General features: G+C 39.5%; 2 protein-coding genes and 1 long non-coding RNA gene across 4 annotated transcripts; 2 read left to right on the top strand and 1 right to left on the bottom strand.

The window, feature by feature from the left end:
- Positions 1–289: 289 nt before the first annotated feature.
- On the top strand, positions 290–10247 carry LOC133976359 (poly(rC)-binding protein 3-like). 2 transcript variants are annotated; one of them, XM_062414557.1, is made up of 12 exons: positions 290–364; positions 524–547; positions 653–685; positions 777–893; positions 1896–2027; positions 2355–2483; positions 4132–4206; positions 6165–6206; positions 7794–7872; positions 8392–8444; positions 9179–9348; positions 10193–10247. In XM_062414557.1, exons 1-12 carry the CDS (start codon positions 290–292, stop codon positions 10245–10247), a joined length of 984 nt encoding a protein of 327 aa, XP_062270541.1. The 2 variants fall into 2 exon arrangements, with proteins under 2 accessions (XP_062270541.1, XP_062270540.1); XM_062414556.1 differs by having other exon boundaries at positions 4132–4275; positions 7797–7872.
- Positions 5097–25507, bottom strand: LOC133976369 (uncharacterized). The gene is made up of 3 exons (XR_009924829.1): positions 25413–25507; positions 10163–10438; positions 5097–5211 (listed from the first exon to the last, which is right to left on the bottom strand). It is a non-coding gene; the product is annotated as an uncharacterized LOC133976369 (long non-coding RNA).
- On the top strand, positions 20245–21030 carry LOC133976361 (leucine-rich repeat-containing protein 3-like). Its single transcript, XM_062414558.1, has one exon. It carries the CDS (start codon positions 20245–20247, stop codon positions 21028–21030), a length of 786 nt encoding a protein of 261 aa, XP_062270542.1.

Raw genomic sequence — 25507 nt, 5'->3', positions numbered from 1 at the left:
GAGACTATCCCAATAATGCACTACCAGCTGTATGTTCATCACGAAGTTGCAATTTCACATTCACTGAACGTCTCAGTCTCAGTCCACAGCGAGCTGAAAATGGAAAACCAATTACACACACCAGTCTCCTCTCGCTATCTGCTCGGCTTCATCTCAGCAGGTGTGTCTTAACGTCTTTCCTCTTCTTCCGGCAGGTGACCGGTTGGCTGACTCCACCATCACACTCGCGTTGGCCCTTGAACTCCTCTCTCACGCGACCACGCCCCTTTCCTTCACATCCAATCCCGACATGGAGCCCATCAAGGTCCAATCAGAAGGTGGACTGAATGTGACCCTCACCATCAGGCTGCTGATGCACGGCAAGGTACGAAAACACACACAAAAAAAAAAAAGTTTCTCGGGCAATAAATTCCAATTTCCTGTTCTGTTACTTTTTCCAATTATGGTGTCAAAAGGAAATAATCTAATTTCAAGGGGCCCCTGTGGCAAAGACACAGCTAACAATGTTTTTGTGTTTCTGCAGGAGGTTGGAAGCATCATAGGAAAGGTATTTATCACAAAAAACACAACAAGCAGACCATGTAAAGCATCATCATGCCTGTAAGAAACACACACAGCATCTTAATACCTGCTCCTTTTTTTCCATTTCCAGAAAGGAGAAACGGTGAAGAAAATGCGCGAAGATGTAAGTCCAACATTTCTATAAAGAAGTCTATTATTGTTATGTTGTTTTTGCCACATATTCATGAATTTCCTTCTCTTTTTTTGTCATGTAGAGTGGTGCCCGTATTAACATTTCAGAGGGGAACTGCCCTGAACGAATAGTCACCATCACCGGGCCAACAGATGCTATTTTCAAGGCATTTGCCATGATAGCCTACAAATTCGAGGAGGTATAACCTTTAAAATCTTAACACTGCAAAGTCTGTTTTTCTTATACACACACAAACACACATTTATCTCACCATGCTGAGTCTGCTGTGAGTGTGCTTTACAGTAGCGCCTCTATGGATTCATTTCACCGGAATACAAAACAGGCTTGGCTCTTATATGTAGGACAATAAAATGCGCTGACCTAACCTTGCAACACCCTTTGAAAGTGGGCCAGTGCTGTGTTTTGATTTGGGTGTCGTATCAGCACGCTCCAAGCCACGCCGAGCCAAAGTGTCTCCAAAACACTACAGACGAGAATGAGTATGTAAACACTGAGAAATTCCCAGATATAGACAAATGTAGCCCTTGTAGAAAGTCAGAGTATCACTATACTAGATACTGGATTAGTATATGATCATGTAATGATTGCAGAAGCTAAATATAGGAGTAAATAAACAGAATAAAGCACAAAAATAGAAAATAAGCAGTAAAGTTACACAAAAGTGTAGCAGTGGTAGAAAAAGCAGAAATATTACACTGTACAAATACTCAATTTATAAGTAAAAGTCCTGCATTCAAAATGTAAATGCATGGATATGGATTAAAAAAAACGTATCAGTCTATGATATGCATTATAATACTGGATTAATATAACTGATGCTTTAATATGCAAGCAGCAGTTTAACGTTGAGGCTGCTATTTTGAGTGTAAAGTAACTAATTAACTAAAGCTACCAATTAAATGTAGTGGGGTAGAAAGGGCAATTTTGAGTATCAAAAAACATTAAAACATGCAGAAAAGATATTTTCATTTTCCCCAAAAAGAAAAGTTTTTTTGAGTAATACACTCAGATATTTGAAGGTAGTTTTGTGCTACAGCATCTATTAAACGTCTTCTGTTCGACAGCTACATCAAATGCATGAAGGTGAATTTCTACAAAGTCAACACTGTATAATAGAAAGCTGTAAAAGGTCATCATCTCATCCCATCATCTGATAAAAAACTTTCCTTTCTCCCTTCAGGATATAATCAACTCCATGAGCAACAGTCCAGCCACCAGTAAACCTCCTGTAACCCTGAGGCTCGTCGTCCCGGCCAGCCAGTGCGGCTCCCTCATTGGCAAAGGAGGCTCCAAAATCAAAGAAATGAGAGAGGTACAGTCCAAAATAATAGTAATCCTAACATTGTGAATTTGCCCTCTCTGTAAATGCCCCATTGACACTCGTTTCCGAGGGATTTTACTCCTTATAGTTCCCATGTAAGCTTCCTAAATCCCATATTTATGCTTCATATAGTTTCAATTTACGCTTGAACTATATTTAACCCTATAATCCCAAACGTCTAAAGCTCAAAGCTCATTTTTTGCTGCTCTGATATCAGCTTTTTTTTGGAATTTAAATTTGTTTGAAAAGAAAGCGGAAAGAACAACTGAGAGATGAATATCAGTCTACATACGTGAATATTTCCCGTTTCACCTCCAGTCCACAGGAGCTCAGGTCCAGGTCGCAGGTGACATGCTTCCCAACTCCACTGAGAGAGCAGTGACGATCTCAGGGGCGCCAGAGGCCATCATCCAGTGTGTCAAACAGATATGTGTGGTGATGCTTGAGGTACAGTATGAAGGAAGAGGGAGGTTAAAAATCAAAGGAAATGGAGAAAAAAAATACATTTAAAATGACTACATTTAATGCTTTAAAACACGTGATGAGAAATATACAGTAGTTTGTTTAAAGAGCCACAGTTCAGAGTTTAATCTGCTTCATATAATCGCATTTCTGATGGTGAAATACACCTGCTGGTCGGCCTGAAAACATGGTTAAATGTATGTGTTATCTGCTGGTATCTTCAAAACTGATGCACCTATGGACGGATTATGGGTGTCCTCTGCTAAAAGGCCAACCGTAAAACCTCCTACATGGGAGTAAGACCCCAAGACTAAACGAGAGGCACGACGTGGTTCAGATGACATTTCGCAGGTGAAACAGAACTCTTAAAGTGCTGCTGCTGGACTTTAATAATCTGTTAAGAAGATGAAGAGAGCCAGTCTGACTCCTCTTCAAAGCTCCCTGCCACAGCAGATCCACACCGTCACTCCTCTGTGAAGATATAACATTAAATACTACTAGATGCAGGTTTTATTTTACTTTTAAAGCAGCGCTATTCTGCTGTCAACATTATTTAAAGTCTGTAATTACTACTAATTAAGTCGCTCTGTGTGAATGAAATGCCGCTGCAGCAAAAAACAAAATTGGATTGGATTTGGTTGGCAGGTATTCAATATTAAAAAGACAGTGATTGGGATCAGGAGCAAAACGTGTGATCTCTACTTTCAACTCTGCTCTGCTCAGCAATCCATTCATGGGTGCATCCGATTGATTTTGTGTGATGATGTCTTCTTCTTTTTCTGCTGAATTGGATTTCTAGCCATCAATATATTGCTGCAAACATATCTGTGTGGTCCAATATGTGACAATGATAGCACTAACTATTGTGTTCAGAGTGACTTCAGTTGGGTGCTCAGCCTCTAAAATACAGTGATGTGTGTATTTCCCAAAAAAAAAAAAAAAAACTCCAGAGGTCAAACCAGCAAAAAATCTTTTGGGTAAATTTCATTTAAAATTATTACTCTGATAAATGGCTCTGTTGAATTGATTTTATATCAAATTTACCCAAAATATCGTCAAATAAAGTGATTTTCCTGCTATTTTTGACCTCTGGCATGCTGCCTTTCTCCCTACAGACAGCAGAAACTATCATTCCTGGCTTGTAGCTACATGATTTGGATCAACAGGCAACACACTTTTTTTATTTTAGCTGTCTCTCTTTTTCTTGCACCATTAATTTGAACTATCTGCACAGCCAGTTCTCCATTGGGCCTTCATGATGGCACCAGCCATGGATACTAGGACATTTGTGACATGACTGTAAGTCTCTAGAACACTGACTTAAAAAACAAAAAGATGTGTAAAATACAGTGTGTAGAGTCATCATTATCCAGTTGAAAGTGATGTTCCAGGTAAATCCAAGTTTAGTTGTGCACTGAACCACGATTTGGACATTATATGTCAGCATGTACACACAGTGAAGAGCACTTTTGTGTGAGTGTCACAGGTTGTCTTCCCTAAGGCACTGTCCCTCTTGGTCTCACTTTATGCAACTTCTTTTCTTTCTTTCTCTTTCTTTTTTTCTGCTCTAACACTCTCTCCACATCTCACTCCTTCTTCTTCCCCCCACTCTCTCCTCCTTTGCTCTCCTCAGTCCCCACCGAAAGGTGCCACAATCCCCTACCGCCCCAAGCCTGCCTCCACCCCTGTCATTTTTTCAGGTGGCCAGGTAAGAGCAGACCCACTGGGGGCGTCCACAGCCAACCTCAGCCTCTTACTGCAGCACCAGCCACTGCCTGTTAGTGTCACACCAGGTTTTACTCACTTTTCCCCCCTTCCCTCACTTCCCTAACCCGCCCCCCTTCCGCGACTAGCATGAAACCATCACTGCTGTCTACTGTGCCCTCACCGTCATCCATCACCCCGAGCCACTCGCAGCAGAACTGGGATAAATGGCATTAGTCATTAAGAGAGAATCTGAATAAGTCCTGTGTCATCTCATGCTGGTTACAGCTTTTTTTAAACTTACCTAATAATTGATGAGAACAGAGGCAGAGAAAGGATCTGGTGTTCCCTTTCAGCGGTCCTCCATGCCCATCAGTCCATCAGCCCATCACCTAAATAGACAGAGCCAAAAAAAAAACACCACATTTTAGTTGATAAAATGTCAAACTTCCTGAAGAAACATATTAATATCACTTTAAATAAATAAATAACTACAATTTAAAAAGACCAACATGTTTGTTAACTAACCTTAGTGTGGGCTAGAAAACAAAACAACTAAAATACAGGTAACACAGGTGAGAGAGCAGCAGGTCAGACTGGGGAAGTAAATAGGAAGTAAGTTTGTAGGTACAAATACTGGAGGGGGGCAACTAGTGGACAGGAGAGGTAAGACAGGGGTTAAATGAAACTCAACTTAGATAACTTATTATGGCTTGATAGGGTTACTCTAGGCCTTAGCTTATATTTGAACAATTATTTCCATCATTAATTAAACCACTGATCATTTTTTAATTGACTGATTAACGGTCTTGAAAAAATATATACTTTTTTTATCACAACTTTTATAGTGAATAAGGTTTCTATTAACATTCAGAGTTTCTCACCATACTGTGCTGTCTGTAATCTTAAAGTCGAAAAGCGGATGTTTTGATAGCGAGCAGTGTTCTTCTTGTCTGCCTTTGCTGGTGCATTGCTGCATTTCTTGGCACTTTTCATCACCAGCAGCATACTAGAAACACTAAAAAGGGTCAATTAATAGATAGATGTTTCCTGTCAATCAACTAATCAATTAAATCGTTTCAGTGTTATATTTGACCACCATTAGCACGCTATACTTTATATTATAAAACTGGAATGATCCAATTACCAATGATACATCCCCAGCAAACTGATATTCTCATGAGTTGCAGACAGGCTGACCAATACAAAAAATCAATTTACTTCCATTAAAGGATCAGTGTGTAATATTTATGGGGATCAAATGGCAGAAATATTGGCAGAAACTGAACATAACAACCATTGTGTTTTCATCAATTTAGAATAAGCCCTTTAGTCCGCCATGTTGCAGAGAACGAACAAACCAAACACTGGCTCTAGAGAGGGAGTTTTTCATTTACAAACTGCTAGATTCACTGAATTTTCTTTCATACCCAGACTCAGACACATTATTTGTTGCTGGTTGCAGTATTGCTCCGATCACTGTCTTGGCTGGTGAAATGAAATTTAACTCAGTTCTGACCTCTGTGGCCCCTACAACCCAATATCCGATAGGTCAAGTCACATAACTCCTCTCAGGGCCGCTCCTCTGGTTTCCTCCACACCCTTTCCCATCACCTTCCCCACTGTCTATGTTGTCCCTTATTGATTTAGTTCAACTGGATCTGATTGATGAATTACTATGAGAACATGACAGGGAGTCTATAGTGCATGATTTGTTTGTAACAATGCTAAAATATAACTCATAAGATTACAAAATATGTGTTTTTATATTGCATAATTATACTTTAATGATAATTTATTCAGGGCGTAATGTTAGAAGATCAACAGTTTTTACCTTTTCAAAATCTGATTAAATACAGCATGTTTTTTTAAAATCTTATGCAATTACTTGATGAGTGTTTCTGTGCGCTTGTTCCGATGATGTAACGAGATAACAATAAGCTCTTCTTCTCATGTTTGCAGGCTTATACCATTCAAGGACAGTACGCCATCCCACATCCAGATGTGAGTGCTAACCCCACGAGGCAGTCCACACTGCACTCTCCATAATTCTGTCTCGCTGCATCCAAATTTCTCTCTTTGAGTCGCAGGCTCTTACTCTCTTTCCACCCTTATTAATATTAAATGTTAATATTAATACAGCGTTTTTTTTCTGATATGTAATTCCTATATCTTCTAACTTTGCCCTTTGTGTGGCGTTTAACCTCATGGGGCTTGGCCTGCAGCAGTTACCAGATTTGGTATGAAATATAGTCTTTATTAAGCAATGTTTTAGAGTTATTTCTCACTTTCCTTGTTTCACTAAACACTTCAGATCCATGCACAGTTGTGAGCTGAGACCAAATTCAAAGAAGTTCTGACATTCAAGACTTAAATGTCAGTTGCCATAAAGTGTTTCATTCAAACTCTAAACCAGAGGGCAAAAACTAAGAAAACAATGACCAAAGTAGTTTCCTTGGATTAAAAAGGCTGCTTCGCTGGCAGATTTAAAAGGTTGAAGTTCCTCTTGAAGAACTTTAATAATACGTTTTTTAAACTTCAAATAATGTTATCACTTATTCATCACTTAAAATAATGTGAAATGAATTAAAAATGAAGCAAAAAACCTTGCGTGGTCCCTTAAACCAAAGTGCAGATCCACATTAAGACAATTACATGATCTGCTCAATGTCACCTTAAAAATTAAAGGGCTCAGCAAGACTTAAAGGGACAGTTCGACATTTTGGGAAACGCTTACTCTCTTTCTTGCTGAGAGTTAGATGAGAACATTTAACCCACTTTAATGTCAGGTGATTAAATATGAAGATAAAACTTTATATTTAAATGATCAGTGACTCTGCAGCTCCCCTCGGCTTTATGGAGCTTTATAGTGAGTTTCAGCTCATTGTTTAGCTGTTTAACTGCAACTTTATTGTTTTAGTTCTTTTCTCAGGAAAAGATATTTCCCTCAGGAGTTGGTAGAGAACAAAAACAGGGAAATAAAGTAAACCAGGTGGATAGAAACACCACTTCAAATGATTGATAATGTCGCTCTATAACTGCTAGATGCCCTTTAAAAGGCTGTTTGTTTCTGCTGCCCCCAAGTGGCCAAAAAATCAGCTAATGCAGGTTTAAGGGGCAGCTCTAACTCTTGGCAAGGAAACCATTATGCTTTTCCCAAATTGTCAAAAATATATCTTTAGTAAGCTCAAATACTGTCATGGTGTCTCACCTTAATCTGGAGATGTATCTTTGTTAGGTCTGAATTACTAAATTGAATATTCACACCCATGAATCCCAAACTAACCAATAATAAAACAGACCTGCGTATATACTCAAATTGGCAAATTAAACCAACCTCACCCCAACGCCCCAATCTCAGGCCAAGTCCTTTATGAGCTTCTTCTCTTCTTTCTCTCTCTCTCTCTTTCTCTTGGTCTTTGTCCTTCACCTGTCTGTGTTGTTACTTTTCCTCAGATCCTCTCTCTACTCTTGTAGCGTTTTGGACAGACCTGTATGTGTTTGTCTGTGTGCGTGCGTGTGTGTGCGCGCGCCAGTGTGTTTTTTAACGATGACCTCATAGCTCTGCTGTCCTCCTCCTCCCCCCCTCAGCAGTTGAGCAAGCTCCACCAGTTGGCTATGCAGCAAACCCCCTTTACCCCCCTCGGACAGACCACCCCTGCCTTCCCCGGTACGTACCCACCTACACAACGACCCTCTTTACCAAAGCTCCTTCTCTCGTTTTTACCTGTAGAGACGAACACATTCTCTTCCTCCTTTTTTTCTCTTTTCTCTTCTTTTCCTGTCTCTGTCCTGTTCTCTTTTTCTTCTTCTCGTCGTTCTCCTCCTACTGGTCTCTGTGGTGCTCTGCCATTGACATGGCCTGCTGGTGGTCTGCTCTTGTTGATGTTGAGGTTTTTTTTTGTTCTATGGTTTCCCCTTAGCATCCTTTTTTGTAAATGATGCAATTGCCTCAAAGATTTTTGTTTGATGTAGAGTCTAGGCTTTAATTTGTCAAGTGATAGCTATTTTATAAAATGTACGTATAGGCTCTGCTCAGGGCTGAGCACAGAAATGCTACAAGGCAATAAAAAAACTCCAGGACTACAGTTCTTCAATGCTGTTCACTCCCTCAATGTGCCAAACTCTATTTTATGTCCTCTTCCTTCCTCTTCCTCTCTTTCTGTCCTCTTCCCATGTTCAGCAGCAGGTCTGGATGCCAGTAACCAGGCCAGTACTCATGAACTCACCATTCCCAATGATGTGAGTACATTTGTCAGCGAAATGTCCGCCAAATGCTTTTTTCCCCCCGTTTGTCATTGCCCTGCTCTCACAAACAAAAGTTAGTTATAATGAGACATTTATGATTTAAACATTTGACAAGGCATCATTTTTCATACAACAGGCTTAATCCATCTATTTAGTTACCAGTCACACGCAGTTTAGATCATTTGAAGACTCTTTGTGCTTATTTGTCACTTTCACTCCCACTCTTAATGTGAAATTGTGATCATGACTCCTGTTTGAATATTAAAGCCCATTTTCAAAGAGATTAGAATGATGAAATCTTAATTAATTGGTTAAATTATGAATTACATGGAGAGACCTGCTCCGAATTTGCTCCAATTTGGCTCAATGAAAGAGAAACAAAGCATGACAGTAACTGCTATCAAAACAGAAATTCACAATTTCCAAAACTCTGGTATATTATCTTTTATCATGTCTTCCTGTTAAAGTTTCCAGTGATATCATTTGACAGCAGTTCAGATGCTACTTTTTCAGAGATACAGTACAGCCAAAGACATTTGGCTTTGTAAAGTGAATGTCCTTAATTGAAAAGACTTGTTGGACCCAAGTAAGAAGTATTAAAGTTACAGTTGAAAGGCTGACAATGACTGGCCCGTACTCACAGTCAAACAGCGTCAGAACCAAAAATGTGCATCTATGAGTCTTCCATGCTCTGGCCATCCTAAGTCCTGCCCCCATTTTTTTCCCAGCTAATAGGCTGCATAATCGGACGCCAGGGAACCAAAATCAACGAGATCCGTCAGATGTCTGGGGCGCAGATCAAAATTGCTAACGCTATGGAAGGGTCATCGGAGCGCCAGATCACCATCACAGGGACCCCCGCCAACATCAGCCTGGCCCAGTACCTCATTAATGCAAGGTCAGAACACGATGGTTGTTAAAGACTTTTTTTGTCTACTTGTTTGAAAACAGAAAATTGTTCAGTTACTTCCTTCCAATTGCACTTGTTACTAATGTTATCTAAATTTTTTGGGGCTGCTTTTGATTAAATCTGACAACTGAAAGAAAAATGTAGTTTGAAAATGTGAGAAATGTCCACCAACATCAAATTTAGTGGTGACAGCAAAAGCATAGACTGTGAAAAAATATTTGGTATAGCCACAGTGACACCACCCATCGGTTTGTGGTCTCCGATTTTGAAGCCTTAATTTTGGCATTTTGACCATTGCTATCTTTAGATTTTGGAGCTTGGAGGGCAGGGAGCTGAGTATGAGCTCCACAGACTCCAACTATAGCATAACCTCCCGCACCGCCATGTTAGCTACATCAACCACAAGGAAGCGACACCCTAAAGCATACCCTGCTTTATTGCCTGTTTTACTCTAAATAGGGCCATCATTTACGAAATAAACATGATGCTGAATAGAAGAAGACTTGAAACTAGTGATTGAGACCATAAACTCATTGAGAACTTGTTTACTGAGGTAATAAATCAAGTGAGAAGTAGGGTCATTTTCTCATGGACTTCTTTTTGGAGCCAGTTGAGTTGCCCCCTGCTGGCCATAAGAGAGAATGCAGGTTTCCAGAATTGGCTTCACTTTTCAGACCCATAGTTCTGGGTTCCGCTTGAGCAAAACAGCATAGACAATCTCAACCATCTCACTAATCAACACCTGTTTGTCCTGTTCAGGTTGCAATAAAGAAAAAAAATGTAAGATATGAAGAGAACTTACTGTGCCTAATGTCTCATCATCGTCCTCCAGGTTCAGAGACGTGGCGGCCATGTGGAACGACCCATCTTCCATGACCACATCCTGAGATCCCTGACTGGCTCCTCCGTTTGGCCCTTTCCAATGACTGACTACCGCAGACAACCCTGATGAAGCCCTTCGGACTCTGGCTCTGGCTCTCTGAAAAAACCCTGACCACCACCCACCCTGGTTCAAAGCTGTCTATACATCAGGGCGGGGCGGGTGCTCATTTTTTCATTTCAGAGAGCCAAATTAAATCTAAAAAAAAAAAGACAAAAAAAAAAAGAAATTCTCTGTTGATTAGGTTTTTTAGAGAACTGTTGAAGCATGTTGAATGTTTATTAGGAACAACTTGTGTTACTCTCTTTCTTTCTTTCTATCTATCTATTGCTTTCTCTTTCTCTCTGTCAGTGCTGCGTCAGAACATCATTTAAAAGTATAAAAAAGTAATAGTAAAAAGACTGAAATTTTTGTAGAACGTAGTTATTTGCATATTACAGCTGCTCAGTGATGCTATCGGCAGAGTGTGTGGTGGGATGTAGCCAAATTATCAAAATTTTATAATATATTTTAGAAAAGTGATATTTAAAAAAAAAAAATTTGACTATTCTGCTTTTGTCCCAATTTGCATCTTTGTCTACTTGCGAATCCAATCTCTACCCATGACTCTTTGCTGCATCACATGACCCTTTTAAGCCAATGGTATCACTCCTAGAGCCTCCCTTCTCATGTTCATTTCCTATATTTACATTATCGCTTATATTGCATGTGTTTAGTGTCGTATCGTTGTGTATTTGAGTAAACCTGTTCAGTGTACGTGTTCCTTCAAATGTTATTATTATATCTTTGTGCTCCTGTTCTTTTCCGCTAACTTTTTTCAACATTTTTGGCCATTCACGTCTAGTCCTACACCCTGCCCAGACGAAAAACCTTCCGACATAGCCTCCTTCTATCAACACCAATTATTAGTATATAGATGCATGAATGGAAATTAGTGAAAAATCAGTGGCTAAAACACTGACTGAAAATTTAAATGATTGTTTACTAACTTATTATTATACTGTATTTGTTTTGTACAAGGACTAATTGTGATTTAGCACATTAGTCGACTACGCGGCGCTCATGCAATAGACTATTCAACACTTTACTCTGGACTGCCTCTGATGTGGGAGGAATTAGTTGGACTTAAAAGCCAAGTGTTGCGTCCAAACCTTTCGGCTTCCTTCCCTTGTCGCGGGAAAAATAAAATTACAAATCTGTGTCCGTGTAGAAGCTTTTGAGAAGGGAAGGAAGTCGGAACTTTCACGGCAAAGAGGCCTAAACGTTTGGACGAAGCCGAATGGTATTTTTTGGGCCAAGGAATGTTCAGGGGTTCATTGGGGGGAACCCACGGGGCCTGGGCGGACGTGACCACTCAGTCTCTTTTTCACGATTGTTCATTTTGTCATGTTCTTTTTGTTTGTCATGCGGTTGATTTGACGCTTTGGGTTTGAATGTCTTTTTATTGTCACGACTGTGTCAGCAACTCAATTGTTTTTATTTAAGTAAAAAAAAAAAAGGACAGGTTGGATGACAATTCCTGCTCTGCTGGGTTTTACGTCACGGTAAAACCAGCACGTATTTATTTATAGTGTGATTATGCACATATGACTTTTTGTTTGTTGATCATGAAACTTAAGCTAAATTAATTTTGTCGTACTGTATTTCGTTTCGAGAGGGAGGTGAGGATGATATTTGGTCTGATTCTGTATTTCAACCGGTATTCTACTCATGAGGATGCTCCTAATATACAGGACAGCTTGAGCCATCTCATTACAGAGCTTCAGCTGAGCTCAATTCAGTGTTGACGCATACAAACAGCTGTTGAATGTTATTGTCGAATCACATCATCTACTGTCCAACACAGCAACATTCTGCATTTTTAGTGTCTCAATTTCTTCGGACATATACTACGAGTTTTATTTTCCCGCAGCCTTTGCTGAGCTTAACTTTGGGTCTTAAGCGCTTTGATGACATACATGTGATTATGTAAATGGACCAAATGCTGTATCACTATACCAGACGATGCATAGTCAACGATTATTCTGCAATAATTCTTACATTTTGATGTGAACTGAAGTAGTAGTGCTAGCATTGAAATTATGACTTTGTGTTTCTTTTTAATTTTGAGTTGTCATAGCTTGTACTTCAGTGGAATGTTTGTCAAATGAACAAGCTGAAATTATGTTTTATATTTTGGCAAACTTGCTTTTTAGAAGAAGTTAGCTAATACCTAAGAGGGCATTCTTTCCGAAATACCCACATAAAACAGTAAAGGACATCCTCAAGGGTATTATGGCTTTTATACAACAGTTATCAGTGCATGTGTACCATTGGTATGTTTGCTTCAAATTAGCACACATGTGTAAGAATAAAAACCTGGAAAAACAAGGATTGCTAATGCTTACTAGCACTGTTCGAGTGTGCATTTGACAAATTTGTTGTATAATATGAATTTGATCGTTAAGCAGGAACATTGAGTTGTAAGTGATGGCAGTGTGATTTCAATAACATCAATATTCATGTGTTACTCAGTGTTTGAAATCTGTATTTATTTACATTTGTGTATATGCCTGAGTATATGACTTTTGAAACAAACTGCAACTAATGCAATAATAGGGTGCAATGTGCAATTATTTATTCAGTTATTTCCTTATTATTAACATAGATACAGAAGAGCTGTGTAGCTTAAATGCTTTTTGAAATTGTATCCACTTTCCATGTGGCAGGCAGCAACAGCAGGAAAAAAGGAATGAATAGACTTTTTTTTTTGTTTTGTTTTTCAGCTTTTGTTTGTGTGTATTGCAGTTTGGGATAAAAAAAAAAGTGATAGAAGTTCGTAACTATTTTCGATTGATTTATTTGCTCTGTGCAGATCTATATTAGTTGTGAGTAATTACATAGGTTTTAATTTCAAAGTGTTGGTAAGTATAAAAACAAATAAAGTTTCATTTTTTCTTTCTGTGACTTGTTCTCTGGGTTCTCATTGCTGCCTTTGATAGAAAACTTCATTTCGACACCGTCCCCGTTCGCACATTAAAGCCTGACGAGCCATGAGCTGACATCGGCCTATGCCAAGCAAATATCTCCCTGGGGAGATTTTGATAGTTATTAAATACGGCTAATTATTGTATAGCAAAGTGATTATGGTAATTAGATGATGGGGTTTAAATGAGAATCTCATCTATCCTTCTTTAAAAAGATAGCTCTGTGATGAACAAATGATAAAATCTACTTTTTAAAAAGGCAATTAAATATTGCCAGTGATACAATAAAGAAGTTAATCATTCTTGTTGTTTATAGCATGGGTTGTAAAAGATCTTATGAGGTCTTACTGGAGTTTATTGGCAGGTAGCAGCAAGATGAGGAATCACTGTAATTTCATATAATTACTACCATTGAGTACAATTTAATTCAAATTATTCCTAATTAGAGAATTAGACTAAGGATGAGTCCTCTGATCCTCTGGTTTCTGTATCACCACTTGCACTTCTCTAATGACAGTATGGAAAGATAATTTAATAATAGTATAGATTATTATTAGATTGTAATATCAATGAAATCCTCTTGTGAGCATCCAACAAAAAGAACCATATCACACAACATCCTACAGTATGAACACATTACAAATCACTATATAAAGGTGTCTAACTTATGGGTAAGGAGTTTTAACTCATGAGTATAGAAATGTAAATTGATGTAAATTGAAGTAAAAATGTTACAGAGGTGACATTTGTCATGTATTATTGTGTACTGAGACAAGACAGTCCTTGCATCTTTACTGCAGGAATTTCTTTTTCCAGCAATGAAAGACACATTTCTTCTTTTTCTTTTTTTTTATACAAATACCAGATTGATACCTAACACTGTCAGCAACCTTATCTAATCACTATGTTGCTCAACATGCCTGAGATATAAGATAAATACTGTCTAATTCTCACCATTAATGAAAGATTTGGAAGAAATACAAGCAGCGACTTTGGCTATCAGAAGTGTAAATTGTAGTAAAGGAAGGACACATAAATGTACCTTCAACTCTTATTGAGGTATCACTGACTGATTGAAGTTCAACCAGAAAGGTCGTCTGACCCCAGCACCCCTCAGATATTATCAAAACCCTTTCATCCATCTCTTTACTTCAGATTCCTTCCCAGTCAATGCATTTCCCCCTTTTCCTAAAATCCTTCCCAACCCTTCATCCAATCCACAATTTCTTCTCTCTATCATGACTCCTAAACTATTTAACAAGTTTCTTTCACCTTTTTCTCTGCAAACAAATTATAACTTCCCCACTTCAAACCAACTTACTGCTAACTTCCCTGTCAAATATCAACAGTCACACAAAAATAAAGTATAGAGGGCATTTGTCAGATAGCAACAGACAGATTTTTCTCCTCTGCTGTGAAGTCATTTCACCATCTTGATATGTGCCGGCCCGCCTTTGAACCTGTAAATTGCTTTGCCAGGGAGGATGCTGAGCGTCCAGACCACAGACGGCTTCCAGGCAGCTCCCAGAGAGGTGATTCAGAGCGTTTTACTTTCTTTCTTTTTTTTTGCCCTGTAGAGCTTCAGATACTGCTACCTTTTACGCTTTTAAATTATACATTTTCCCACTATATGTAGGGACTTTGCCTGGAATAGACAGAAGAACAGCAGATAAATCCAGCGGACCACGTTCTCTTTTCTGAAATCAGCTGTGAGCATTAAAAAGGTGAAAAATTCAGAGGATTTTTGCAGCTCAACCTGAGGATATATGTGAGAAGATATGGTGCTCTGTGTCTGGATTTGTTTAAAGGCTAAGAAGACCCAAAAGGACAAAAACCTGGTCTTACTATATGGTGTGTGGCAGAGCAGTGAAAGCATGTGTGATGCCCAGAATACCATCGAGTTTAAATTAAGAGAACATCGACAGCTTAAAATTGAGCACAAGAAGACACCAGGAAATGTAAGTGTCATGCTGGTGAGACAGGGATGTTCACAGTTTCAGCAAAACAAATGATGGTTTCTAAGTTCAGGGATGCATTCAGGGGTAGATTAAAACGGTTTGGTGAGAGCCAAGAAGCTGTCAAGTAAGTTGATAGGTAAGCCGGCCATACATAATCGTTGGCTGAGATCCAGCACGGAGCTTTGCAGTGTGTATCAGAGTTTAACGGGGCTGTCCCTGCAGCTGACAGTGAGCCTGACTGAGGAGTCAAGTCCTGCCACACACAAGTTATGATAAATGAATCCACACAGTACAAGCAGGAATGTCACAGAGTGCTTCGTCAAGAAAGGACTTAAATTCAAATCAGACATAAAATACACATCAGCTGACAGTGCATGTGGCACCGAAGCGTGGCACTTAACAGCTGATCAAAAGGAGCTGGTGAAGTTCCTATTTTACAGTTGTATTTAAGCGACATCCTCAATGTTCCTCAACAACAATGGAAAACATGGAAGTCTCCTGGATAAGTCAACGATTTTAAAAGGTTTATGTCATGATCATCCATTTAAACTTAGAAGAAATACGTAGAATTTGTAGGTTTTAATGCATTAACCCAGAATCTGAAAGTGGGCTCATTTGAAATAAGCATACATTTTAGTTTTAGCTTGTTGTTACTGGATCACAAAAAAAGAGTTTTAAGCCCAGTGATTGGAGTAATATTACTGAAATGCTCCTTCGACAACCATTAAATCACTACACAAAAATGCAGAGATGAGATGATTCTGCAAAACACTCATTTCCAATATTTCCAATTTTCTGCTGATTGTGGATATGGAAGAATGAACTATTCTTAATGGATGGTTAGGGTTTGCCAACTACAACACTTAAGGTTAGATACAAAAGCTCTGAAGACACTCCAGCTGCCAGCCCCCCCTAAAAATCATCTACAAGCTGAAATATACTGGACTTTATTATTTTAAGCCCTTGGTGCCAAAAAAAAGAGGAAAAACTGCCCATTTTACAACTCTCTTGGAGCCAGTTAATCACATACAATAAGAGTGCTGTGATATCTGGCTCCTCAATGACCTGAGAGGCTTACGGTACATCAGACAAGACATCTGGGCTGGACACACAACATTAGCAAGTGATCAGATAAGCTTACAGCCGAGGCCTTTTCCAAACATACGCTGGGGACAAGAAACAGAGAAACCTTGTCACAAAGCCTTTCAAGACTCTCAATTAAAAAATCATGTTTGTTTCTGCTTTAAAAAGTAACTCAGACTGCTGTGAAGCTCGAGGTGTAACAGCAAAGCAAGTGTCCAGGCCGCTGTGCATCAGACTGTGCTTCACCTCAGTTGATTTACCTTCAATAACGGCTCAATAAGGGTTTGTCCAACTGGGCTCATCCAAAATGTAAAAGGCATTCTCTGCCCGTGCGTTGGCTTGTCATGGAAGTTGGAGTGGGTCCATGCTATCACTCAGCATTGCTGTAAGCTGCTTACGGACAACCTTCTCTGTAATGCAAAGGACTGATGAAAAGATGCTGCAAAAATAAATACATCTTAAAGTCTGAGGAGAGTACTGCCTCTACTACTAATGCCGTTTCCCCTCTGAGTTTGGACATGGGTCACGGTGCTAAAACATTCTGCATCGTCCCTCGAGAGTGACAACAACTGCAGACAGAGCGAGCAAAATCCAATGTCAGATAGCCTTGTGCTGCGGGGAAAGCATTATCAAATGTACTGAGCGTGGCATCGGAGAGGTCAATAGTCTATATACTGTAGGGCAACACTGTGCTGCTTCCACAGAGTGACTTCACAATGTCAATGGTGACAAAGCATGCAGGGAGAGCAGATGGGACAGAATGATGTTTAAACTGTACCTTTTTTTTTAATAAAGACATGTATCCAATATAATCATTTATTTTAATAAATCTGTCTCGTTGAATTGTGTTATGACAGAATCACTGAGTCCATATAATGCTTAGCTGACAAAGCTTCTCTAAATTGGCTCAGCTCCATATCCTTGTGATCCTGGGCAGAGTTTTTTATTTAAGATGGGTTACTAGGCAGGAATTTTGCCAGGAGTCCAACAAGATGACTAAGGGTGTTAAACAAATGCCTTGGCAAGTGTCAAGTAGCTTAAACAGTGGAGGACGTGAAGTAAATCTATCACCCTGATTATCCAAGAGCAGGAAAAACACTATAGGGTTTGCTTTGTGATTTTGGATACTGTCACAGTGTAAACAAGATGAGGGGGGCGGCAAAGCTGACTCCTGCTGGCTAAAATGCTTCAGCAGTCAATATAATCAATGATTCTGCCTCTCAGCAAAATTGACAGGGCTGAACTCGGCACATGGCGGCCATTTAATCATACAGCACTGGCTGCTATCAGGTGGTCTCTATGTCGCAATGATACAGCTGGGAGTACCTTCAAAGGTCTTTTGTCAGGGAGGGTGGTGACAGGCTCGGTGCTGAAGTCCTCAATCAGGGCAGGAGAATTGTAATCGATGTTTATGAAGAATGACAGAGTGTGACACACAGGGCAAACAATCAGTCCGAGGCAGAGCATGAGGAGAATGAGGAGAATGAGGAGGATGAAGAGAGGTAGCCAGAGAAAATGAGGTTCAGGAGCCTTTAGGGGTCTTAAAAGACAAGACAATTAAAGTTAATAAGTTTGTGATGACTGATCTGGTGAAGATTCACTCCAAACTCTCGTTAGATAGTTTGTCTGCTTCTTGCATGCGTTCAGAAAGTTGTTATATAAAATATAGCCTTTTACAAATGGATTTTGTCGTGCCCTTTGGCGTTAAAATACCAATAAAATGTCACAGACACATAGAAATATAAATCATATTAAACGTGCAAAGGGAGGTTAAAATAAATAAATAAGAAGAGGCAGAGGAGAGCTCCAGGAAAACATAAAGAAGAGGTTTAGATGTCATTCAGCTGTGCAAGTGAGCATGAAATTTAAATTTAATACATCAGTGGTTACCATGGGATGAACAGATACTGTAGGTGATAGAATACAATTCACAATACCACAGTGCCAAATACATATTTTTGCAATCCAATCAAGTATTTTTCAAGAAATAAGTCAATCAGTAAGCCTCGTAAACACCAAAAGTGATGCCAAACATCCATCAAAAGTTACTAAAAGCCCCAAATTTCTAATTTAGCATTAAAATATTAATTTCACAATCATATAAAGCTGCAAAAAAAGCAATTTACAGTCAGCATTTTTTGTAACTGTAACCAGAAATAAGTGATATTTTCCTTGATTATTGACCAAAACAATGAATTACAGTGTTGGATATTTATTTATATATTTTTCTTAAAGGAAAAGTCAGACACTTTTGGAATACTGGATGCTTATTCACTCTCTTGTTCACTAAAGCTAGAACTAGCAGCCAATTAGCTATTATCACTAAAATGTACTTGTTGATAATTGCAGTAATGTAAATGTGTTTTTTTTTTAAATTGTTGTAGTTTATAATGAGGCTCCTTCTTCTGGTTTAATTTATAACAATGTGTCATATTTTACAAGCTAAGATTTTAATCAGCCAGGTAATTAAGTAATTAGCTGTTAAATCGATATGGAGTAAAAAAAAAAAAACAGTATTTGCCTCTGAAATGTAGATGAGTGCGCATAAAACGGAAGCAATAAACTACTACTACAAATTGCACTTGATATTTAAGTAAAGTTATATTCCACTATTGCTAATTAACATATTGGAAATGTATTAATTTTTGCACCAAGTTTGATGAAGTGTATAGGTGGCAGCCATCATTGACTAACAGTACTAGTTCCTGGTGACATGCATCCAGCAGGGATCCCTTTTAACTGAGAGAGAGAGAGAGAGAGAGAGAGAGAGAGAGAGAGAGAGAGAGAGAGAGAGAGAGAGAGAGAGAGAGAGAGAGAGAGAGAGAGAGAGAGAGAGAGAGAGAGACTGGACCACAGCGGTGCAGAGTGCAGTGCTGCGTCTCTGAGCACATCCACACACACTCACTCACACACAGACAAATACACAGCTGCTGCAAACCTGCGCTGAAGAAAAAGCCGGAGCTTGTAAACTCTGATTAACACAGTTGGATCCTGACTTGAATCTTCTTTGCTTTCCACATATGAGCATTGCCAGAGGCGTGCGCTCATTTGCAGGATATTTATCGATTTTTTCTATTTATTTATTGGTGGATGTCTCATTAAAGAAAAAGAATCTCTCCCCTGTGGACTGCGTGGTGATGTGAACCGGACAGAGTGGAGCGTGGATCAGGTAAATACTGACTCTTCAACTCACTTTTTACGCAGCTTTTTTAATTTCCAGGATGGAGTTCAACCACTTTTACAGGCTGATACTATAAAAGTGAATATATTCAGAAAAAAATTCATTAATTCATTAATTAAAAAAAATCCCCATTTGAAAGTTCACCTGCTGCATATTGATGAGCCCACACCTTGTTTAATAGCTTGTCATCTTCAGTGTTGGGAGACCATGCTGCACAAATGCTATTATTATGATAATGTTGAACTTTACTGTCTGCTTTCAAAGGAGGATGGAGTCTGAAAGGAGGAAATGCTGTAGAAAATTTACTGAATGGGGAGCGTAATGCGATCGAGCAGGAAAATTAACAACAGAGAAATGATAGAAAGCGTGTAGGAACTTGTTGTCAGTCGATCCACGAATGCACATCAATGAGAACTTCAGCTTCCAGACAGCAACACAATTCTTAAACATGAGGAACTTTCTGCAAATATTTGATATTTTCTCTATCTCACCTTTTTCTCCTCTCCATCTATTTCTCTCTTTTTTTGCACACACAGGTTTCTTCCAGTTGGCTGAGAGGTCGTGCCCTCCCACCCTGAGCACACAGTTATGACTTGGCTTGTCAAGAAACATCCTCCCACTCTCTCTCCAGTGGGTTACGTCAGCCATGCTGCACTTTGACATCTCATTTACCTTTGGGACACTTGCTGCTTCGGTGTTGGATCACGGCTCGGGTTTTTTTTCCATAACTGTCGAGATAAATGATGGACGATAATGTGCGGATCAATGCTGAAAAATCCCCCAAGAATGAGACTTTAGCCATTAATGCCCATACTAATGGGGGCTTCTCAAAGGTGCGGGTCATCCATCAAGCCTCCTTCCTGTTCTCTCTTCTTCGTGGGAACATTGTGGTTCCTGCTGATGATTATGACTGCGTGTGCGTGTCCTAAGAGCTGTCACTGCACAGACAGGAACGGCGTGGTGGTTCAGTGCACCTCACGCAACTTGGAGAACATCCCGCTGAACTTTCCAAAAGACACCGTGGTTCTCCTGCTCTCGTCCAACCGGATCAGACACATCCCCAATGGGGCCTTCACAGACCTCCACCGCCTTAGGGAACTGGACCTATCTCACAACGCCATAGAGAGCATGGAGGTCGGCGCCTTTCAAGGGATTTCAGAGGGCTTGCGGACCTTGGATCTTTCCAACAACCACCTGAGCAGCCTTCCTAAGGACACCTTCACCAAGCTCCACGCACGCATCCGCCTGTCCCACAACCCCTGGCACTGCGAGTGCTCCCTGCAGGAGGTGCTGAGGGAGCTGAGGCTGGACCCTGAGACGGTGAACGAGGTGGGCTGCTACACTTCAGTGCAGGAGGAGTACGTGGGGCAACCGGTGATCCAGGTCCTGGACTCTGGGATCAATTTTTGCAACTTCCACCAGAAAACGACAGACGTGGCTATGTTCGTGGCTATGTTCTGCTGGTTCTCCATGGTGACAGCTTACATCATTTACTACATCAGGCACAATCAGGAGGACGCAAGGAGGCACATGGAGTATCTCAAGTCCCTGCCCAGCACCTCTCACATCAGCAAGGACTACGACACGGCTAGCAGTGTTTGAGCGTGTGTGTGTGTAGGCGTGAAAACAGATGCAACTGTACCAATGAATATAGATGAATTAAAAGTGTGCCGATGAATATGATTACAGCATATGAGGAACATTGATCAGTGACGGCTTTGCATCAGGAGGTGGTTTAAAAATCTCATCATCATCATCAAGTGCTGATAGAAAACTAGCATCAGACTCTTTCAAGCAACAAAAAAAAAGCCCTAAGATGAATCATCCATGATCATTATTTTCCAGTGTATAATGCATAAAAGTAAACTTCAACAAACCCACAAGTGCGTTTTCATATGGTTATGTGGTTTTAACAGTTCACTGTGAATTCATCTGCCGGGCAAAGCGAACCTGAGAGCCACTTCACAGAGTGCAGTGAAATGAGGCACTTGAAAAATAATCCCAATGGCTTCGGCGGGGGAGAGAGGAATAACTCTTCTAGGTTTCAAATTGTTTTTGTGAGAGCGTAAAGTTTTCTGATGGTTTTTTTTGCAACTAACGACTGAAGACTTTGTAACAGAGAAGGAGTGAAAAAATATTTAAATGAATTATATGTTAAGTGTTTAAGACTTTGTATGTTTAAGACTTTGCAGATTTGGCAGCACTGGACTCCTCTGCTACTCCTACGCCTTACACTTAAGGTGGAATTGCAACGAAGAGTTAAATTACCCACTGGAACACCTGTCATCTCACTCAGTGTTTTTTTTTTCTTGAAATGTAATAACTTTGTGACATTTGAGAGTGAAAGTAATCAATTTCTGTGACAGAAAACTGCAATTAGATGAGTCTGCCAGCTGCCAAAAAAAATAAATACATATTTTTTCTTCTCTAAATGATTTCACGGCCTTTTAAAAAAAATACCTCTCCTGTTCACATTTCTTAAGTTTAAGGGAGCTGAAAGTTGTTTGTGAACTTCCTGCAAACAGTTTTAGGAGGAATCATTGAGGATGAATAGCCAAATTTTAACACATTATAGTAATTTTAAACACACTAGACTACAACACATAAGACCAACACTTGGAATATCTCCATTGTGTAGATAGGTGACTCACCTCCTGCTGTGTCTCACACCTGAAATTAATTCATCCAATTTGGAGCCATTTTTGTCTTCCAAATTAAATTAGATACATGATTCATAATTGCCCTCCAGAATGACTGATTGCTTTCTAATCTGATGCCCCTATCACAGTGCCTTCCAAAACCGCAACAAATCCCTTTTTTTGTGAAAGTAAAACTGCCGTGTGATCTGACATCACTACGGTGAAGGTTTGGTTCAGTTTAGAGACAGAAACAGCGTCGTAAGATGTCGTCAAAGATCATGGTTTGGGTTAAAATAACGACTTGATTACGATTATAGTCGATAATCACTTTTGTTGTTCTGTTATCTGATTTATCAACATAAATTAAACACACTGTTCCCCATTTCCGGTGTAGATTGGAAGTTAAGACAACATCACAGAGTTGGAATTGCTGCTGAAATGCATAAAGTCAATAATGTCAAACTATTTCCGCCTTTACTTGAACATAAATATTTCACATTGGAGAATTTCCTGAAATGACTAAAGCTGTTTTCCTTAGAAGCTGGTTTTATCTGTTAGAGCTTCAGTTTGTGATTTAGAATGAAATCATAATCTCGACTTTATATCGAGTCAATTTTCTCAGAGTTCGTCTCCTTTCATGAGTCTGTGAGCATCAGTCAAATACAGCTGCTACTTCTTATCACAAAACAGTGTCCTATTTGTTTATTCTTATTTCTTTTAAGAATAAAATCATCTCAATAAGGTGACATTTATGTGCTTTTTCTCCCTGAGGAAAAACAAAGTGTAGGTATCAGTGAAATGATGAAGCTTTGTTTGTTCAGAGGAGGAAAGAGATTTGAATCCTGCATCTAATATTGCTATTTTTTATGGTCATTGTTGTTACACCGTCTAGCCAATAAATGTTCTGTAACTTTTAAACCTCTCAGGCAATCCTTTACCAACTCATCTGCAGCCAGAACACATTGCTCACAATGAGATCCAGTTATTTATCCCTCCAGATTACTATGAAAAATACCCACAGCTCCAAATATGGAACCCATATATCTTCAGCTGTGTAGATGGGGACGAGACGGAGTATTAATAACCCAAAAATAGTTTCATTCTGCCAAAAGTTCTAATCCATAAATTTAATTATCCTTTGTGGGAAGGCATTTCGAGGACTGCTCATTTCATATCTCGCTATACTATCCAGTGCCAGTCAATTTGTTACATTTCATTATAAATGTAAACTTTGCTGTCTCCTGGTTTCTATCACCCTCTTTCACCCGAGCACGTAGCTCGTAATGTATTTTATCTTTTACTGACCTTGTCGTCTTCAAACCTCGACCTGTCTCTCCTCTCGAAGGGTCACAACATTAATTACAGTCTGTGTCTTACGAGTCCCGAGGGCCACGGCGTATATAATAATGAACGGATTTTTATTAATTAGCTGGAAATACTCGAGGTCAGTTCGTCTCTGTGAGTGTAAGTTCAGAGAAAACGAGCAGAAATGGCATCTATAGTATAGAAGAGCTTTCTTTAACACTTGGGCAATGCTCCAATCCATCTGTGTGTCATAATCACCTCTTACTGTCTTGAATCCTCTTGGCATCTTCTAACCTTCAGCTAAAACATCAACTGAGTGAAACACAATTATTTAATGCAGGAAGGTAGCAAGGTTTTGCTTAAATGTCACAATCTTTGTCACTCACACGTCAAATTATGGCAAAGGTCAGAAGTGCTTCATCGTAAATATCTTTGGTTATACTTCAAAATACCTTTCTTTCCTAATCGATCACATCACCTCCCAGTACACCTCGCTTTAAAAAAGGCTCAAAACAAAACAAAAAAACCTCTCGCATCTTAAACAGCACTGTTGAATTACCGCTTTATTGATTCTCGGTAGCTCTTGGTACATCATTTAGGCTTGTTGTGCAGCCAAAGTCTGTAAACTGGAGACAACAAAATACTCCAGTGTTGGCAGATATGTTGTTTTACTCATGTTTTATTATTTAATATTCCTATTTAGTCTAATATATCGAACTGTTGTTGATTTATTATATGAATTTATCCCACGGCAAAGGGAGAAAAGGAGATTTAGCACTTCCACATTAGATGTAGGTGATGTTTACAGATTACCTGAAGGCCAAACAGTCACCTTGTGTCTTCTACTGTAAGCACGGACCTTCAGTTAAACAGAAACTGTCAAGAGGCGAATGCATATGTAGAATAGTCTTAGTTTCTCTTTTGTCACTGTCTAAAGACAGTCAGGTTCTGGGCTCTTTCAAGGTTAATTCATTCTTGGATGTTTAATTAATTAAATTCAGATATTTTTGGCTTGCTCACTCTGACTTGATACCAGCTCCCATGTGACTAAGTGGCCCAAAGAAGAAGTGCCTGACTTCTCTGTTGCTTCACAGAAACAAAGGGTACATGAGTATGCAAGCATCGATCTCTCTCGCTGCCTCTTGCATCCTAAAAGCTTCACTGTGTTCTGTCCCAGTTTAACAGAAATGCTTTTTGTTGAGGAACAAGAAGATCAGTCTGGTTGGCTCAGTGCGTGGTGCAAATATGGCCAAAGTTGTGGCTTTGATCCCTGTACTGACCAGTGTATAAATCCTGTTATGTAATAAAATGTATAAATATGTGAACTGACTGCAGAAAAAGTGTTCCACTCGCAGCACTGAAGCTAAAATACACACCAAGGAAGAGTCATAATCTTACCAACCTTGCATCAGATGAATAAATACTTGCTGCTGACATGCATAGCAGCAGGATAACTGATCATAACTAATATCTCAATCTCTGCAATAAATGAGCATGTGACCAAAGGTGTTTTGCTCACTTTGACATAGACAATAAAAGGCAGAGAACTGAGTACGCCATGTTAAAAAATGAAAGCAATAAAGACGCCAACATTACAACAAGACGGCAAAAACACATCAGGGAAAGTAGTTTTCTGCCCTAATTTTGCCACAGTACTTGAACTGATTCCCTTGCAAAGAGGCCAAAAACAAAAGGTGATCACATGTGACTGGACGCCCTAAATGGCTCCAGTGCCGTGGGTTTGATCCCTACGCTGGCCAGTGACAGTTGTTGTCAGTGAATCTGCAACTGCTGGAGGACATGAGCAAACTTTTCCTGATTTTCCTGCTGATGTCAACACAGGCAAGTGTCTACAGCAACATTGATCCAATCTCTGTTACGTGCATGTGATGTGTGCCTTATTGACTTTTAAACAGAATCTCCAAAAAGCTATGTGTGCCCAGATTAGTTAAGTCTATGGAGTCTGTATGATTGCAACATAATTCCCAGTGATTGTTTCACAGTGGTTATGTTCTAAAGCATAAATAAACACAGCCATACCTCTGTGGGAAGGTGCTGCATCGCCAGATTTTGTAGAGTGAAAGTAAAGCTTCATCCTGTCTGCTGTGGTCCTCTGTGCTCGGCTCTGTGTGTGT

Source organism: Scomber scombrus, chromosome 24 (genome assembly GCF_963691925.1).
Source record: "Scomber scombrus chromosome 24, fScoSco1.1, whole genome shotgun sequence".
In the NCBI taxonomy this organism is placed as follows: Eukaryota; Metazoa; Chordata; class Actinopteri; order Scombriformes; family Scombridae; genus Scomber; species Scomber scombrus.
This window is presented reverse-complemented; position numbering and strand designations above follow the sequence as displayed.

Bases quoted from the DNA above. Each gene is read 5' to 3' on its own strand.
- LOC133976359 (XM_062414556.1), top strand. From the start codon at position 290: ATGGAGCCCATCAAGGTCCAATCAGAAGGTGGACTGAATGTGACCCTC. The intron at 365-523 runs GTACGAAAACAC...GTGTTTCTGCAG, and splicing joins GGCTGCTGATGCACGGCAAG to GAGGTTGGAAGCATCATAGG. The intron at 9,349-10,192 runs GTCAGAACACGA...ATCGTCCTCCAG, and splicing joins CAGTACCTCATTAATGCAAG to GTTCAGAGACGTGGCGGCCA.
- LOC133976361 (XM_062414558.1), top strand. From the start codon at position 20,245: ATGGGGGCTTCTCAAAGGTGCGGGTCATCCATCAAGCCTCCTTCCTGT.